General features: G+C 34.9%; 1 protein-coding gene across 1 annotated transcript; it reads left to right on the top strand.

Annotated features, from left to right (window-relative positions):
• Nucleotides 1-475: 475 nt before the first annotated feature.
• papss2a (3'-phosphoadenosine 5'-phosphosulfate synthase 2a) lies at nucleotides 476-17,315 on the top strand. Its single transcript, XM_082144002.1, has 12 exons — nucleotides 476-726; nucleotides 5,678-5,792; nucleotides 6,751-6,986; nucleotides 8,364-8,502; nucleotides 8,687-8,805; nucleotides 10,845-10,958; nucleotides 12,083-12,194; nucleotides 13,240-13,445; nucleotides 13,731-13,866; nucleotides 14,090-14,358; nucleotides 15,029-15,258; nucleotides 16,176-17,315. Exons 1-12 carry the CDS (start codon nucleotides 700-702, stop codon nucleotides 16,315-16,317), a joined length of 1,845 nt encoding a protein of 614 aa, XP_082000128.1. The 5' UTR covers nucleotides 476-699; the 3' UTR covers nucleotides 16,318-17,315.
• The last annotated feature ends 2,362 nt before the right edge of the window (nucleotides 17,316-19,677 follow it).

Below are 19,677 nucleotides of genomic sequence, written 5' to 3' on the forward strand. Positions count from 1 at the left end.
CTTAGTTCATGTTAACTCAAGTAGTTATGAAACCTTATTGTAAAGTGTTACCTGCATTTTAAAAAAAGCAATTATTAACCTTTGTTATTATCATTAACTAATGTTTACAGATAGGCCTACAATGGTGATATATAAATAGGCTAAATGTTGTGATTAACATTTACAAAGTTCAATAAATGCTATGTAAGTGTTGTTCATTGTTAGTTCATGTTAACTAATGTTAACAAACCAAACGCGTGAGATATTTCATTTTATATTTTTATATAGCCTATCATTAAAAAGTTTTGTTTAAAATGTCCTTTGGGCAATTGACGACAGTTTCAAAAAAAGTAGACTCCATAAATAATTTGCACTCTTCCCAAAATCATTTTAATTTTACACATGAACGCAGAACAAGGGGTTCTTTTCTCTCCACATCCTTCTCTCCGCCCCTTCTATCCCGTAGCTCTTGATCCCTCCTCCTCCGTGCTTACAGTCTCATACCGGTACACTGCTCTCCATTCAGCCGTATGCAGATTGTAGGTCCCGGGAGGTGGGACGAAAGCTGGGCCGTTGGAATGCTACGTGTCGCGCATCGCTCTTAAAAACGCTTCTCTGTCTGCATCTCCACAAACTAGGCTACCTCAAGTTCACCTGCGCGTTCAGTCCGCCCCGCCTCCAAACTTAAGTCCAGACCAGAGCGCACTTCACCGGAGCGAGATGCCTGGAAACACAACACTAAAACCGGTGAGATTAGACAAGGAGCCGTAGCTGGCAAAACTTCTCTGTCGTGCATTGTTTATTTTGTCAGGGCTGTCTTTTTCTTCGTTGGCGTTCTTTAGGCAATCGGTGTGTTTAGCAAGGGTTGTCTGAGATGCGTGAATGGGGTTCGCCGTAATGTCAGACAACTTAAAAAAAAAAACGTGTTAGTGTTATATAACAGTCTGCGATCATTTGGGGAGATATTGGGCAAGCGCTCTGCTTCAAATCTGTGTTAGGCTAGACATACTGGCTTGACAGAAAGCTTGTTGAATGTTTATAACTGAAATAATACTGTAAACTAAGTGATTAAAGGGATAGTTCATTTCAAAATGAAAATTCTGTCATCATATACTCACCCTAAAGTTGTTTCAAACCTGTATGAATTTCTTTCATCTGCTGAACACAAAGGAAGATATTTTGAAGAATGTCAGTAACCAGACGTTGTCTTCCATAGTAGGACAAATATATATATATATATATATATATATATATATATATATATATATATATATATATATATATATATACTATGGAAGTCAATGGGTCCATTAATATAACCTATAACACCATTATGTTGGTCAATAGGTAGGCCTACTGAAATTAATAAATGTCTATAAATTTATACCATTTAAAATAATGTGACACCATGCCATTTACGAGAAAATACCTTTGTCAAATAAAAATCGACCTTTATTATATAGCCTAGTTAATGCTTGTCTAAAAATGCCAGTGTAATTTGATTGTGTTCACTTGTTTATCGAACCACTGTACTGCTAAAATATGATAATACTGGAATAGTTTCTTAATTTAAGAATGTTTTGAAATAGATGTTCGAAACCAATATACAAAACCATTGCTAGAGAAAATAAACAGTATTCCTGTAATTTGCTATTTCCAGATATTACAAGAAATCATTCCTATAATATTTGTTCAGATATTGCTATAATAACTGTAAAAATAATATAAGAATAATTTATTGTAATATTTGGAAATAGCACAGTTCCATCTATACAATGTGAAATGCTTCACGCTTGCCGTAGTTCTCTGTCTTAGAGTTCATGTGAGTAAATCTGAGTCATAGACCAGAGTTCAGTTGAGGCAATGTGCACTTGAAAAAAACTATCACACTTGGTTGTTTGGGTGTTTTTCGTGCATGTTGGCCATGTACCTTTATTGAGTCTATAAACACTCAGATAAAATTTTTACTTTGTTTTTAACTTTATATAAAAAAAGTCCTTCTCACAGATAAGAGTAAAAGGGAGCAGTTACCATAGTTCTTAACTGCCTATTTTCAATACATTTTAACATATCATTAAAATATTTTAGAAATCACTTCAAGTTATAGCTGAAAAAAAAGAACACTGATTTTGGTGATTAAAGTATCTGGAATAAAGCTGTGAAAATGGCTGCCTTCACTGTCATTTTCTACTCAAAAGGACAAAGAAGTCCCTCCACATTCCGTTTGTGGTAGATAAGCCAGGTGTCAAGAGTCAGATACCATATTTTTATAAGACAAACCATCAAAGACGTTACAAGATTTCTCTGCTCTGATTTGCTGTCTTAGAATACACTGAAATATGACATCTGCACTGCAGAGAGATAAAGATCCAGAGTCTGTTAAACCCTGTTCAGAGGTCAGAGTATATTCAGCTTATTTGCAAGTCATTGACATATTCAGGCTATTAGTACAGTGTTCATTCATAAAAGCCTCTGACTCTGCATGTCTGGCTTAACAGAGAAAAAGTGTGCATTTAAGAGAGGTGGTCTGTTATTGGGATTCTTTGGAAGCCATGTAGGGTGTGTAATGAATGAATCTATTTGTTTTTCAAGCACTCCACAAGTAAATTCGAGACGGGGGTATAAAGAAAAGGCTGTGTGTGAGAGTGTACAGATAAATTACATAATTGACAGTGGTTAATGCATGATTTATCTTTTTTTTTATCTGACATGTAGCAGCCAGCAATATTTTTGATATCTGACCTGTGTAAGGGTGTGTGTCCTGTCCAAAGTTGATGCAGACACATTCTGAATATAATGGTCTGTTTATAAACCAGCGTTGGTTTCCCTGCAGCTCGTCCTGCACAAACAGTATTTTTCCAACTCGGTTCTCAGTGAGGAGCTCTGCAGGGAACTGGGGTTAAGGCAATACAACACAACGTATGAGTGTGTGTGAGAGAGAGATGTATAAAGTACAATGACTGTACACTAACCACATTGTATTAAACTCCCAATTTGAGACCAATAGCTGTAACACTGATATTTTAAGTACTTCTTCTATCATATCCTACATTGTGCATTTAACAGTTAATTCTTACCAGCACATATGGATTTTCCAAACTAAGAAAAAGAGAAGTAAAGCAACTTGCATAATTATGATTCTGCTTATATATGTTTCATCTTTAGGATTAATAAATATATTGTGTCCATTGCTTTGATTTCTGCCTCACACACATACAATACCACTCAAAATTGTTTGTTTTTTAAAGAAATCTCTTGTGTTGCATTTATTTGATCTCAAATACAGTAAAAACAGTAAGTGTGAAATATTATAAATTTTTTAAAACATTTCTGTTTTATTATAATTTAAAATGTCATTTATTCTTGCTTGGCAAAGCTGAATTTTCAGCATCATTACTCTAGTCTTCAGTGCCACATGATCCTTTAAAAACATTTTAATATGCTGATTTGTGCTTAAAAAGGATTTCGTCTTATTATAAATGTCGAAAACAGTTGCGTTGATTCATATTTTTGTGGAAATTGTGAAACTTGGCTATGAGCATGATATTACTCATATATTACCAAGTAGGGGTGGGCAATGTGACCAAAATCTTATATCACGCTATAGTTATTCTTGCTTTAAATGCGGTTATGATATCAAAAAATGTTATACCATTGAAATTTCATAATTCTTATCACCATTTTCAATATCATTTAAAAACTAATACTAGCCTAAAATACTAGCTTACTGAAGACAAGTAAACCGGGATAAAGAAAGAGCCAAGAAAACAAATTACAATAGAACAAAAACACAAATGAAGTAGACCAACCTAAAAAACTTCAAGCGCTAGAAATATTACATTAAATGTATAAAGTATGTATAAGAAACACTGCACAGTCTTTAATGTGTAAATTAAATATACATTTATTCTTTTTAAAGTTACAAAAGTGATTCAGTCAAGAGCAGTGAGAGATTTTCTCTCTTTTTTTGTTGTTTGATTAGCATTAATAATGACAGCAGGTACAGTCGGATGCTGTCACTTTAAGATCAACTGCACGGATCCAATATACTTGTGCGTTAAGTGAACTTGTAGGCTACTGTTAATGTTCACTTTAGACATAAATGACTGTTTACTTAAAAATACATCACTGAAACCGTTCAAGCCTAATTAATTGGCAAAAAGCACTCAGTTTAGTTCTCACGCCCTCTAATGTCACGCGTTTCTCAGAGTTTCTCAGAGAGCGCGCACATACTGAAATTAGTTCTCTTTGCAATTGTGTTTCAATGGTTTAAAATCACCTGTTTTCAATGGTTAAAAAAACACGATAGAGACAATAGTCCAAAATCTCTACCGGTTGACAAATTTCTACAGGTAAATACTGGTATATCGCCCATCCCTGCGTCCAAGTATATGATACAGCTTTCATTCTTCAGGTCAATCATATATTCATATAAAAAAAATGGTTTAAATGAGGAAAGCGATATCTTTGTCATAGTATCACTACCCTTTCAATGGTCAAGAGTATTTCCCAATAAATGGTACAGCGTTGGTCAATGGATTGATCTCTTTAAAGTAAAACGTCAGATTCAGCTTCACTCCGGAGCCGCTTTGCGCCTTATAAGGTGTTGTTCAAAGTCAAAATAATTTCCTTGTTTACAACCTTGCTTCTCAATACCTAGTACGCCAACATTATAATATAAAATATTATTTATTGAACAATATAGCCACTTTGTATTTAATTGTATTTCATATAAATAAGTTCTAACAAAAAACAAACCCATAAAAAAATTATAATATTTTAGTGCAATCAATTCATTAGATTGTTATAATGAAATGCTTTACATTTTACAAATTAAATCCTTATTCTTCTGTTATTACATCTTTTAATAAGAATCGAATAAGAAGGTTATACACTTTCTATTTGGTCTTTTATACACTAAAAGTTCTAGGGTTTTGTTAATTGTCCAATACTTAAAGTTGCCACAGTCATTGTATACTTTGCATGTGCTGCACTTTATTTGTACCATTCTGTTATATTTTTATTGATCTATTTAGCTTCATTTAAAAGATAAGGATATTGTTTGAAAAGTGAGATCTCAGATGGTAGTCATTGAAAACCAAAAATTAGTGCTTGAAAAATCCTTGAAAGTCATGGAATTTCATTTACAGTGTGTGTACGAACCCTGCACTCTACCAAGAAGCAGTTTTTATTAAATACTAGAACCAAACAGCCTGTAAATGCACTGTAAAAAGGCATTAAAAAAAAAAATATATATATATATATAATTTTTTTTTTTTTTATTATTATTTTAAATAATTTTTCTGTGGGTCTGTTTATGAGACTTAAACTGCAGTGAGTAAATTAGTGTATTTGAATAAAGTGCATGAAGAGTTACAGCATTTCTGTGGTTTAAACAGCAGCACATGACACTATTAATGGCAATATAGGGTTTGATTCCCAGGGATTGCATATATCCCATGAATGCAATGTGGCTTCAAGCTCTGGAGGTATAAGACAAAAAACGTCCTTGATGTCAAAAGGCAATAGTGCAAAAGCATCAGCCAAATGCGTAAATGTGGATGTATTGTAAACGGAAAATGTAACTGGAGTATTAAAGCTCATTGTGTATTCCTGTGCTCAGGTATAGTGTATAAAATACTAATACTACTCAAAAAATTGCTCTAAATGTTAGTATGTTTCCATGTGTGTGTTGTAGGATCTGCAAAAGTCCACTAATGTGGTATTCCAGGCTCATCATGTCAGCCGCAGCAAGAGGGGGCAGATCGTAGGAACCAGAGGAGGTTTCAGAGGATGTACAGTCTGGCTCACAGGTAATGCATTTCTTCACTTTAAAACCAGGAGAAACCACACAAGATGTCGGGCAAAGCAAATTTAAATGGGGAAATAAATTCACAAACCTGTGATGCCTGTAAAACAAGTTGGCCTGAACTTTAAACCCCAGGCGTCAACTAATAAGAAACACATTTTTTTTGCCATATGTACCTCCACTGCCCCATCAGTATGGATCAAGAACACCAAAACAGAAATGTATTCCTTAAAACTCATATTACACTGGATTCATACAACTTGCACACATTATGCACATTTTGTATTTACTTAAAAAGAAGTGAAAAATCATGGGAATTTTACTGTTTTATAAACTACCATTCAAAAGATTGGGGTTCAGTAATATTTCTCTCTTATGCTAACCAAGGCTGCATTTATTTGATCAAAAATACAGTAAAAATAGTAATATTGTGAAATATTGTTACAATTTAAAAAAATCTTATATTATTATTACATTACTCTAGTCTTCAGTGTCACATGATCCTTAGGAAATCATTCTAATATGCTGATTTAGTGATCATGAAACATTTCTTATTATTATCAATGTTGAAAACAGTTGTGCTGCTTAATATCTTTGTAGAAACCATTACATTATTAGGCCCGGTTTCACAGACAGGGCTTGAATTAAGCCAGGATTAGGCCTTAGTTCAATTAGGATATTTAAGTAGCTTTAATAAACGTGCCTTACAGAAAAACATTACTGGTGTGCATCTTGAGACAAAACAATGACTGTGACATATTTTAAGACATGTCAGTGCAAGTTCCTTTTAGTTAAAACAGCTCAAACATGTATTGTAATCTGTGTAACCGAGGGTAAATGTCTTTACTGTCACTTTTGATCAATTTAATGTATTAATTTCTTTCCCAAAAAAAAAAACCCTTTTCAAATGATATCCAAGTGTAAGGAATCTCTTATTTCATTGCCTTTGTGTGTGTGTGTAGGTCTATCAGGGGCTGGTAAGACAACATTGGGATTCGCTTTAGAGGAGTATCTGGTCTCTCACGGTATTCCCTGCTACTCTTTGGATGGTGATAACATCCGTCACGGCCTGAATAAGGACCTGGGCTTTACTTCTGTGGATCGAGAGGAGAATATTCGGCGTATTGCTGAGGTGGCCAAACTGTTTGCAGATGCTGGGCTTGTTTGCATTACAAGCTTCATCTCACCGTTTACCAAAGTGAGCAACCACACCAGTGACTGATTATTTTATCACTAATCCAGTGAAATTGGTTGAACTAGGTTTTGATTTGAATCAGAAGATCAAAACAAAATTACAACATTATTAGAAAGTTTTTAAAGTTTATGCAAGGTTATCAAATGTGTCTTCTAGGACAGCCATTCCCAAACTGTGGTCCGTGAGGGTACTGCAGGTGGTCCGTGGAAAGGCAAAATAAAATATAAAATATTTTTTTTTTTCCTTCATTTTACCAGGAAATTCCCATAAAAAAAAAAGAAAAGTAAAAAGAATATGTAGGCCTATATTGTGTTGTGTTGTATTGTGTTAAGCCTAGTCGTGTTCGGCCGTGACATTCAAGTTCAGTGCCGTTAGAACCACAACATTGGTTCGGTGGATAGCAACATGTTCTCTGAAGAGAAAAGGGCAGAGGCAAATATGTTCTCATTATCACATCACACGCATAGCCTTTAATGGTGCGTTCACACCGGGCGAAATTTCGCTTCAAACTTTTGTTTTTACGCGCGTCAATTTCGCTCTTGATGCGCGAATTGATACAAAGTGGTCAAGCGTATCACTAGACGCGACAGGCGCGAATTTGACATATGATCCCTTTTTGAATTTGACGCGCTATTCGCGTCCGGTGTGAACGCACAGTTAGGCATAGGCAGTTTATATGAAACGAAATGTTTATAAATGGAATGAATAAGGCCTGTTAATATTTTAATTTCCAGTTAGTTTCTTGATCTCGCGTTTCTGAAATGTTTAGCCTGTACTTTTTGAGGACTTGTAAAACTATGAAAATTAATAATCCCCTAAAATCGCCAAAGGTTTTGAATGTTGACTACATTCCAGTGTTCTTATTACTGTATAGATTTCAAGCCTGTTATTCAAATGAACCTGGTTATGCCCTGATTGCCCTCGATCGAGCACTTGAGTAAATAAATAAATTAAATATGTGGCAGCCGTTGTGTGCAGTAAACTTTCTTTTAACAAGCCTGTTGTACTGATGTGATGACCAGTTATAGTTTTAGTGCTAGTAAGCCTATTTAGAGGTGCAGATTAATTCGGGTAGGACTGTGTATACATATTTTATTATGTGTATTATGAAGTGGTCCGCGAAAATTCTTAAATACAAATAGTGGTCCACACACACAAAAAGTTTGAAAACCCCTGTTCTAGGATATATGTTGATGGGTTTTTCACTGCAGTACAAAAGGTCTTTACATTTATTCATTTAGTGGACGCTTTTATTCAAAGCGACATACAAATGAGAATAAGCCGAACAGACAAGTGAACATGTAACACAGAGCAACAAACACTTTGTTTTTAATAAAATGTTTCATAAAATACATAATGCTCAACTTCTTTACTCTGCAGGACCGTGCAGAGGCCCGAAGCATCCATGACAAAGCGGGTTTGCCATTTTTTGAGGTGTTTGTAAACGCTCCTCTGGAGGTGTGCGAGAGCAGAGACGTTAAAGGACTCTACAAAAAAGCAAGAGCTGGGGAGATTAAAGGTACTATAACAAATTGAAACTTTAAAACTGTGCTGTTCCAAAAAAGTCCAACATTTTTTACAAGACAACTTAACAGAAAACCATAGACACATCCTGCAAAAAGAGCAGACTAAACATAAATATACTCAACTTTCTTCTTTCATTCCCATCTTCCCCTGTTTTCCATGCTTCATTTCTTACCCAGGCTTCACCGGCATAGATTCTATGTATGAGTGTCCAGTGACTTGTGAGCTGATTCTGAAGACCGGAGAGCTCACAGTGAACGAATGCATTCAGCAGGTGGTGAACCTGTTGAAGGAGCAGGTTAGTCAGGAGCTGAACACAGGCTTGGGAATACATTTTATTTACCATTTCTCAATTGGTGCACAAATAGCCTACCGTTATCTTTAGAGTACCTCATGGTCAGAAGTCCAAGGTTGAAGCCATTGTCAGATATTACCACAAGCCTCTGGCTACATATCCATCTGAAGGCCACAACATTAATAGATAGAGCAGAATGTTTTACTCTAGTTTCCTGGTAGTAAAATTTAATCTGGTTCTTGCTTTAAAGGTGCTCTAATCGATGTTGGGTGACGTCACTTCTTGTTGACGTTCAAAGTATTGTCAAACAAAACGGAGGCTAGCTCGATTTCAGTTTGTACTGACCTAAACCTTTTGAACACTAGTGTAATTTTTAAAGAACCTTTACATTGTTACATAAGGTGGTGCATATAGAAGTACTCACAACAAGGAATTACTGGAGAAGGAAGACTTTAATCATCGAACACAACATTACATGGAGAAACACTACCCAACATCAACGTCGACCGACAAAGGCAGAGGAAGAAAACAGGGAATATATACATGGAAAACAAAGGGAGCTAACTATACTAATTAACAAGACACAGCTAAACTAAATGAACTAATGAGGACGGTGAACCTGTGAGCAAGAAATGGCGGGAAACTGACCAACATGAACATGAAAAGAAATCCAAAAACAAACAGACATGCAACATACATAGATCTTTTCCATACAATAAGTTAATAATTAACAGCGTAAAAAACACTACGGAAGTGTTTGATTGTTTGCAAATAGTCTACATCTTATTATATACAGTATTGGCCAAAGATGTTTTTAATTACCCTACTAGTATTAAACCATAAAAATATAAGGAAAATATTTTTTTTTATTTTTTTTATATATATTTTAAATATGAAGGAAAAACACAACACTACCCTAGTGAAAAAAATTCTATACCAAAATGTATTTAAAATACATTTATTTCATACTAAGTATACTACAAATCATTAACATATTTACTTACGTATCGCTTGAGACTTACTGATATAAATATAATTAAACTTTTTTTGGAGTTTTTCTTTATTGCACAATGCACATTTCTTAAAATTAAGCCTTAAAATGTATTTAATATCACTATTAGTAAGGATAGTAGGATCACTGTATAATATAAGTCTTTAAATATAAGATATTTAAAGTGTACCTAGAGTATACTTGCACTAGTTCCACTTTAGCACAATCAAATATACTTAAGTATATCTTTAGATGAACTTCAGCACTATTTCCAGATAACCACAAAGTACAAAATGACTTGTTCCAATTTAGCAGACTTTAAGTACATGAATTTAGTATACCAAAAGTACAATTGCAGGGTATTTATATTAAGGACATAAATATGTAAATGTATTTGTAGTATACTTAGCATAAAATAAATGTATTTCAAATACATTTTAGTATATTTATTTTTCATTATGGTAAACTTGGTTAAGGAATTTATCTGACAAAATTATTTGTCAAAAAATGCAAAGAACAGCTACTTTGACTATAACTTAACCAGTTATTAATAATTTTTTAGCTCTCTCTTGTTTGGCAGTGCATGTGTTCATAATTTCTTTGTATGATAGCCTGGCGAAAAATGACTTCTGCACATTTTGGATTTCAAGCACAACAATGCAAAGTCCTTATAAAATCTTTAATAATATTTTAACAAAGGGTGATAATGTCAACTTTCCTTGGCCGAACATTAGAAAAAATTATAGTATGAAAGTACAAACTATTCTATACTTATAATCTTCACCTCCACATTAATAATGGTAAAAAAAAAAAAAACTATAATGTACTTGTAACGTACTTCATGTTGTAAAATTTTAATTAACTGCTTTCATTCACATCAAGGAAGTTATCTATTACTGAACAAACCTGACTTAATTGCAGTTTCAGCAATGAAAGTATTTTTCAAGTGTCAGATCAGGTAGAAATAGCTCAAGGTAATATTTGCACATGCCATTAGATGAATACATTTTTTTTTTTTTTTTTTTGATCTCTCTTTCTCTGTCTTTCTCAGAGCATTGTTCCCAGTGGAGTTGTCCAGGAGATTAATGAACTGTTTGTGCCTGAGAACAGACTCAAGCTGGCACAGGCAGATGCAAACATCCTGCCCTCTATCAGCATCACCAAGGTAACAGGTAGCATTAGTCCTCAAGGCCAGGGACCACTCATTTTCAAGTGTTCATAAATATGAGTGAATTATTGACAGGATGACACATAGCAGCTTTATCAGCCTGTGAACAGTGTTCCCTTATTACGATGCAAATTTATTCCAGAATCCCACAACAATATCGATTTAAATTCTGTTCCTTAAAGACCCCCTGTGGTGAAAATCAAGTTTTTAATGTTGTTTATATGTCTATGTGGTGTTTTTAATATGCTTTAAGAGAAACCATGTGCAAATTCTTAAGTCAACACCATTGATGAGTATTTTCTCCTGAAAACTCCAGTGAAAAACAGACAGTCTCAAAAACTCGGTTTGAAATCGTCTGTGTTTCTTACGTCACAAACTACCTTATAACCAATCATATCATTGCGTTAGTGGGCTTTAGCATATCATTAACTATTCTCTCAAGAGAAGCCAGGTTATCCCGCTATATTTTTCTGTTGATATGAAAAATCTGGTGAATTATGTATATGATGTATTTTATGATGTTATGATGAATTATATGCCTTTCTCCACTGACGTTCTGAGTTGTTCGAAGCGCTTCTAAGGATGCACATTTTTAGAAGGCAGCTTTCTGACTCTAGGATGGCGAACGGGAACATAGTTTTGTGTAACATTAGCAACACATTATTGATGTTTGATAACTAAGTCAAGCAAAAGGCTAATCATATTAATTATCATTATGTGTCCAACATTGTAGAGAGCGATACATAAAACGCATTACCGTTCTGATATATCGACTTGTAGACGAGCCTGTATGAGTGAGTGGAGGCGGGGACTAATATGCATATTCATGTGTCCGCTTATACTAAATGAAGCAAGGGTGTAGTTACATTCAAGCTATTTTAAGGCATGAATACATTTTTTCACAGGAAAACATATTTAAATATGTCATTTCGGTTATCAACGATTAGTTTTAAGGGATAAAATTATTGACTAAAGGGGGACTTGAGACTTTCACTTATTATTGCACAAAGTTGTTACATAATCCTTCCTACAGACAATCAATCATAACAGACATTTTGAAGAATATGATATTAGCTAGCTGTTCCGTTTTTTTAAAGCGCTTTCTGTGTTTGTGTGTGTAGTTAGACTTACAGTGGGTGCAGGTGTTGGCTGAAGGATGGGCCAGTCCTCTAAAGGGCTTCATGACGGAGAGAGAATACCTACAAGTCATTCACTTCAAAACCCTCCTGGATGGTAACATACAAGCACACACATTTAAAAAGGTGTCTCAAATGTTTTAGCCATCGGCAGTCTCTTGTTACAGTACTAGACAACTCCTTCCAATTATTAGTACAACTCGTTTTTATTCCACACACAAGTAATCACACTTAGTCAGGATAATCGTCTTAATGTTGGCGATGGCACCAGCAGCAGAAGGCTGAAAAAGAAGATGTTTCATGCATAAAACAGCAGGTGCCAGTGCTGCTTGCAGGAGACAGAATGATGCAATGATCTGGCTTTCTGTGAAACTCACACGCTTTGCTTGCTTTAATTGGGTTGGTCAGCAAACATCGATCAGGGGAGGAGGAAGTATTTTCAAAGTATTTGCAATTGCATGCAAGCGAATAATATTCAGTGTACTGAGATACATTGATAGCAGCATTTAACCGAGCAGGTAGCTAATGATGATGCTAATGAGCACGTCACACCTCTCTTCACCAGTTTGCACTGGTTACCAACAGCCTCTCGCATCAAATTCAAGGCACCAATGTTTGCCTATGGAGAACAATCACTTGCTCTGCTCCCCTATACCTAAATTCACTACTTTAGACTTATGTGCCCTCCAAAAACTGAACAGCGCCTTCTGGTGTCATCTCAAAGAGGCACAAAATCACTTTCACTGACTTTTACTTGACTGTTCCTTGCTTTTGGAATGGTCTGTTTAACTCAAACTGAGCTGCTGAGACTTTAGCCATTTCTTGAAAATGGCTTGATCCATTAATACTAACACTTTCTATTTTATTTGTATTATATCATTTTTTTTCTATGTTTTTTTTTTTTTTAAATGTGCTAGACTAACTGGGACTAGTCACAGCATTTATTGTTGCCCTTTTGTTGGTTTAATCGATTGTATTATTCTCCTCATTTGTAAGTCGCTTTGGATAAACCCGTCTGCTAAATGATTAAATGTGAATTTAGACGTTTTTTTCCTTAATTATTGAATTAATAAATAAATAAAGTGATCTCTTCAAAATTATTTATAATATGTGTTGATTAACTTACCTATCCCTATATACAGGTGGTATCATCAACCTCTCAGTACCCATTGTCCTTCCTGTTGCCAGCGAGATTAAAGAACGTCTTCAAGGCAGTGCAGCTGTGGCTCTGGAGTACCAGGGAAAACGCGTCGCCATCTTACGCAGCCCAGAGTTCTTTGAACATCGAAAGGAAGAGCGATGTGCTCACCAGTGGGGGACAACCTGTCCCAAACACCCTTACATAAAGGTATTAAATATTTTTTAACCAATGTCATGATAATGAATGCATAAAAAATACAAAAGTATTGAGGAAACCTTTTAAAGAAGTCTCAGCTGAATACAGGTAACTTATTTGTACAAGAAAAAGGGCTCCGAAATGGCACAAATTGTTTCTTAAATAATAAAACTAACTGAAATTCATAATACTTGCTTTAAAAAAAAAAAAAAAGAGAATACAACTGTTGCAATGAATGATTGTTATAACTCACAAATGCACATTAACTACATTCTTTAACCACTTACCTGTGAATAGATGGTTTTGGAAAGCGGTGACTGGCTGGTAGGGGGTGAGCTAGAGGTATTGGAGCGAATCAGATGGAATGATGGACTGGATCAGTACCGTCTCACTCCAAGGGAGCTGAAGCAGAGATTTAAAGAGATGAAAGCAGGTATAAGCAAATGGGTTAAAGAGGACAGTTAAATGGATAGTTCACCAAAATGATTTACTCACCCTCAAGTTGTTCCAAACCTGTATGAATTTCTTTCTTCTGCTGAACACAAATTAAGATATTTTGAAGAATGTTGGTAACTAAACAGTTAATGGACCCCATTGACCTCCAATTAAACCAATTAAAGCACTAACTGGAATTGACAATTTCATTGTTTTCCCAGACGCAGTGTTTGCTTTTCAGTTGAGGAACCCGGTGCACAATGGCCACGCCCTTTTAATGTCCGACACGCGTCGACAATTGGAGGAACATGGGTATCGTAGACCAGTGCTACTTTTGCATCCTTTGGGTGGCTGGACCAAAGATGATGACGTGCCTCTTGAATGGAGAATGAAACAGCATGCTGCCGTGCTGGACGACGGCATCCTAGACCCTCAGTCCACCGTTGTGGCCATCTTTCCCTCCCCTATGATGTACGCTGGGCCTACAGAGGTACGTACTAGGTGTTCTTTCATACATGCCTATGAACAATGACAAATAGAGCCCTTTTAGGAAGTTCTAGCCTTACACACACAGATTTTAGTAATGCTAAGCATTTTTTAAGCACTTTTTCAGTTAACACAACCATCCAATATTTTGGGGTATATATTTTATTTTTTGAAAGAAATTAATACTTTTAAGCAAGGATCCATTAAATTGATCAAAAGTGAGAGTAAAGACATTTATAATGTAACAAAAGATATTTATTTAAAATAAATGATGTTCTTTTGAACTTTCTATTTATCAAAGAATCCTGTATCACTGTTTTAAACATTTATAATAAAAATCTGTGTTTTTTTAACACCAAATCAGCATATTAGAATGATTTAGAAAAAAATATTGCCGGAATAAATTACATTTTAATATATGTAAAATAGTCATAATATTTCACAATATTACTGTTTTTTTTTTTTTACTGTATTTTACTTTTAAAAATAATAAAAAACCTAACCCTAAATCTTTTGAATGGTAGATTAAATAAAGCTATATTTTTTTAAGAGATTTATCTAAACTTATATCCGGTTCATAGTCTAAGATTGTCATGAATTCATTTAATTTTACACATAACATACAGTATAAGTGCCACCCTTACAAATACTAACCTTGTCCGTGTGTCTGTCAGGTCCAGTGGCACTGTCGTGCAAGGATGGTAGCAGGTTCTAATTTCTACATTGTGGGTCGTGATCCTGCTGGGATGCCCCACCCAGAGTCAGGGAAGGACCTTTATGAACCAACTCATGGAGGTAAAGTTCTGTCCATGGCACCTGGACTCACATCTGTGGAGATTATCCCTTTCAGAGTGGCTGCATACAATAAGACCAAGAAAGCTATGGACTTCTATGACAAAGATAGGTGAGATTGAAGTGCATAAAGTGCAAAAGTCTAACAGTACTTGAAATATTTAAAAATATACTGGTTATAAATCTCTATTATTGGTATCCATTAATTGACTGTGGCAATGGTTATGACACACACTGACCATATTTACATGTACATAAAAATCTATCAAAAATAGTATAAACACATTTGAGAAAAGAAAATACGGAGTTGTTTTTACAGATTTCCAAAGAAATGAAAGTAAAATATTATACAGACCAGTAAAAGCCCTGTAAGCAAAGTCTCATGACTCATGTTTCTTGGCATTTCAATTAATTGTACTCATCGATTATGTCACTGTGCAAAAGTAATAAAAATGCCCAAAATGGAAAGACCGAGCATTTCCAGTATTTCACAAGCCATTAACAGGAACAGATGAATGTGCATTTAAATCATTGAAAATATGCTGATTGCATGCATTCCAATGGAAATTGCATTCCATGGAAAATTCCAATTCATAGTTTTCAGTCATGTGACTGATACGGAGACATTGAGGGCACATCTTCCACTGAACTGCAGCACAGGCCTGTCAATTTTCTATGTGAACCAAATTCTTTGCAAGTTTTGGGCACTTGTGATCCATACACAGCACCTGCTGCAGTATTTCAATCACTAAAAGAATGTCAATCCAGGACATTCTAAAACGCTTAATGCGGAAAACACTTAAAGTGCCGCAATGTACTAAAACAGGAGGAACGCCTTGTTTTGCCCTCCAGGTGGGAGTTCCAATAAGTGTGTGATGCCACGTGAAAACTATGAATAGATGTGAGGTATATAAATGTCTTTTCGCAATAACCAGGAACTTATGCAAAAATTATTTCCATGTCAATTGGTTGCTTAGTGGTTCTGAAGCATGAAAGTCAGACTGGTTCTGCCTCTATTTTTCAATTCAGACATGCTGAGTTTGAGTTCATCTCCGGGACCAAGATGCGCAAGCTGGCTCGCAGTGGAGAGAACCCTCCTGAGGGCTTCATGGCCCCTAAAGCCTGGAAGGTCCTCACCGAGTATTACAATTCCCTACAGAAAGACCAGTGATGACACATACAAGAAAGTTCCAACACAGAAAACCTCAGAAGATCACAGAGCATGTGGTTCACACAGCCTCTAGAACTACTTCAGGCATTGAAAAATGAAGGTGCGCACTTACGACGAGCTGGTGGGAAAGGCGGTCAAGATTTCCTGTGAAGAATTATATTACGACAGCATTGTTTTTAAAGGGAAATATGAACATGCTTTCTCAACTGTGAAATTTAAACTGATGTGCCTTGATTAATAGATTGCCAGTTCCAAAGAGATTATGAGATCTTGTTCTTAAATTGTATTTAGAAATGTGCATTTAAGTGAAAATATATATCGATTGTAATCTAAATGAAGTAATTACTCTACTGTTCAAAAGTTTGGGGACGGTAAGATTAAAATGTTTTTTTTTTTTTTTTTATGCTCACCAAGGCTGTATTTATTTGATTAAATGGTACAGTAGATAAAAAAATAAAAAATAAGTCATTTATTACTGTGATGGCAAAGATGAATTTTTAGCATCATTACTCCAGTCTTCAGTGTCACATGATCCTTCAGAAATCATCCTAATATGTTGGTTCGGTGCTAAAGAAACATTTCTTATTATTTTCTTTGATGAATAGAAAGTTAAACAGAGCATTTATTTGAAATATAAATTTTCTCTAACAATGTAAAAGTCTTTACTGTCACTTTTGATCAATTGAATGCATTCTTGCTAAATACTTATAAAATCTTACTGACCCCAAACTTAGCGTATATCAAAGCAGTCTTCATGTGGCCCAAATTGCAGTCAGATTTTACCTGAATAATTCTGTTTACATGTCACAAGAAAGAGGTTGTTATCTGGGGACCATATTGGGGAAAGCATATAGGGAAATATTTATTTTGTTCATTCAAAAACAGTATTGAATAACACTGTTTTATTAAAGATTTAACAGCAAATGAAATATAATGTCAATTTGATATCTGTATATCTTATTCTGTTTTAATTAAACCTTTGTACTGTGATTACATAATTGTGACCATGTGGCTGCTTTTTCAGATGCTCACAGTGTGACTGTATGTACAGCTTGCTTCCTGTTCTGTGAATCAAGGGCAAAAGTTATGCAGCTCATCCACAGAAATATTGATGCTCCTCTGCCATCTGGTGGTCATCAGTATACAGCATACAGAAACCACATGGCACCATGGGAAAAATAGCTGATTATGCAAATATAACTTCAGGTAACAGTTACAGTTCGTAACCAAACTGTTGTCGTGAAATTTTTCATTCCCGTGTGATGCAAAGAGCAATTCATAATCAGATTATATTAGGTCATGGCTTGAACATGCATAATGCACCCTAGAATATAGGTCCCAAAATCTGTTACGGGTGAATCACTCCTAAATTGATGGATCGACTTAAGGAGCAGGGCTGTGAGTGTGTTCCACTTGACCCTAGGCATTCCCAAATGGATTTAGGGGATTCCCAATTAGACTTAGTGAGGATGAGAGCATTAGATCTAATATGTTCTAGGTAACCCTATTTAAATATGCTAACTGCAGTTGCAGTGCTATGCAATCCTGAAAAGGTTACGGTGAGTATGTACAGGATGTGTGGCATGGATTTTCCCAGGGAACAAGCATCTATAAAATAAGCCGCTGGAGGCAGGGAGACCTACTTTGGGTTAAGGACAAGACACACTCACCCATTTCCCTAAATCGAGTGCCTTGTGTTATAGTGTTTCTAAAACCCATTTTGGAGTAGGCTACTAATAAGTTGCTGAGTTGAATCAAGTATGTTTGATTAGGAAAACTATGTACAGTTGGAGGTATTCAGGTTTGTGAAACACTGTGTTAATAAAGGGTTTTTATCATCTGAGAGCAGCTGAGTGGGTTTAAAGTCCCCATGACCAGATGGTAGTAGTATTATACATCAAATTAGTACACCCCTGCTCTTGATGCATTGTGTGTCCTTCTGGAGCATCAGTGAATGTTTTCATCTTTTGTAATAGATGTAATAGTCCCTCAATTGTCATCAGTGTGAAAAGATGGATCTCAAAACCATACAGTCACTGCTGGTAAGGGTTTAAATATTCAAAAGAGGCTAGAAAACCAAAGAATTTGCGGGACCTGGAGGATTTTTCTTAAGAACATTGGGCAGTTTAACTGTTCAGGAACAACCATCACAAAAAAAAACAAAAAAACAGCCATGGATCACCAAGGTAACGACACAGTATTAAGAATCAAGTGTATGTAAACTTTTGAATGGTCATTTTTATAACTTTTATTTTGTCTTGTGAATTATATGTAAACATATTTTATGTAAAATAACTTATTCAGGACAGTACTATATAAAAAATATAACATGCATTTTGCATGATTCCTCTTATTTTGTAAAAATAATTAACATTTAGCAGATTCTGCAAGGTGTATGTAAACTTATAAGATTATATAAACTATATAAGATTATATAAGCTTATATAAAAAAAAAATTATACACGACTGTATATATATATATATATATATATATATATATATATATATAATCAATAAGGTACGAGAGACTGTGCTGTATATTAAAGCCAAAAAATATGTATCAATGCAACTCTCATGAAGTTAAATCACTAAAAGCCTTCCTTCCGCTGGAAAAAATAGTCTCTGACCGTGAACAGCAACAGAAGTTTCAAGTTACATTATTTCGCTATTAGATGGCGGCAAAGTCTGTCTTTATGAGTAAGTCAGTCAGTAGAGAAGACTTTTATATTGAAAGGACTGAAACTTAATTGTTGTAAGAAGCAAGATGCAACTGACAAATGACTAGCGTGTCAGGGCATGGGAGAAAATCCCAACTAGGGACAAGAGTAGTCAAATTGTGACTACTCGCCACCAAATTGTCGTAAATACGAGTGGGAGGCTGGGATTTTCCGATCTTTACGAGTTGAGGGCGTGTCAGTGAAAAACATGGCGGAATACAATATTGTAAAGTTTTTCTATTTACAGCGAAGTAATCTAATTGCCTGCACAGAATATGATTGCATTATAATTAGGGCTGTCAAATGATTAATCACGATTAATCGCACCAAAATAAAAGTTTGTGTTCACATAATATATGTGTGTGTACTGTGCATAATTATTTTGTATATATAAATACACACACATGCATGTAAATATTTAAGAAAAATTTGTTATTTATATATAAAATATTTATATTTATTTATAATACAAATTATATATAATATATATACAGTATATTTAAGCAAATATTTCTTAAATATATACATGCATGTGTGTGTATTTATATATATACAAAATAATTATGCACAGTACACACACATATATTATGTGAACACAAACTTTTATTTTGGTGCGATTAATCGTGATTAATCATTTGACAGC

Source organism: Leuciscus leuciscus (genome assembly GCF_965113295.1).
Source record: "Leuciscus leuciscus genome assembly, chromosome: 17".
NCBI lineage: Eukaryota > Metazoa > Chordata > Actinopteri > Cypriniformes > Leuciscidae > Leuciscus > Leuciscus leuciscus.

Bases quoted from the DNA above. Each gene is read 5' to 3' on its own strand.
- papss2a (XM_082144002.1), top strand. From the start codon at position 700: ATGCCTGGAAACACAACACTAAAACCG. The intron at 8,503-8,686 runs GTACTATAACAA...TTTCTTACCCAG, and splicing joins AAGAGCTGGGGAGATTAAAG to GCTTCACCGGCATAGATTCT. The intron at 13,867-14,089 runs GTATAAGCAAAT...TTGTTTTCCCAG, and splicing joins ATTTAAAGAGATGAAAGCAG to ACGCAGTGTTTGCTTTTCAG.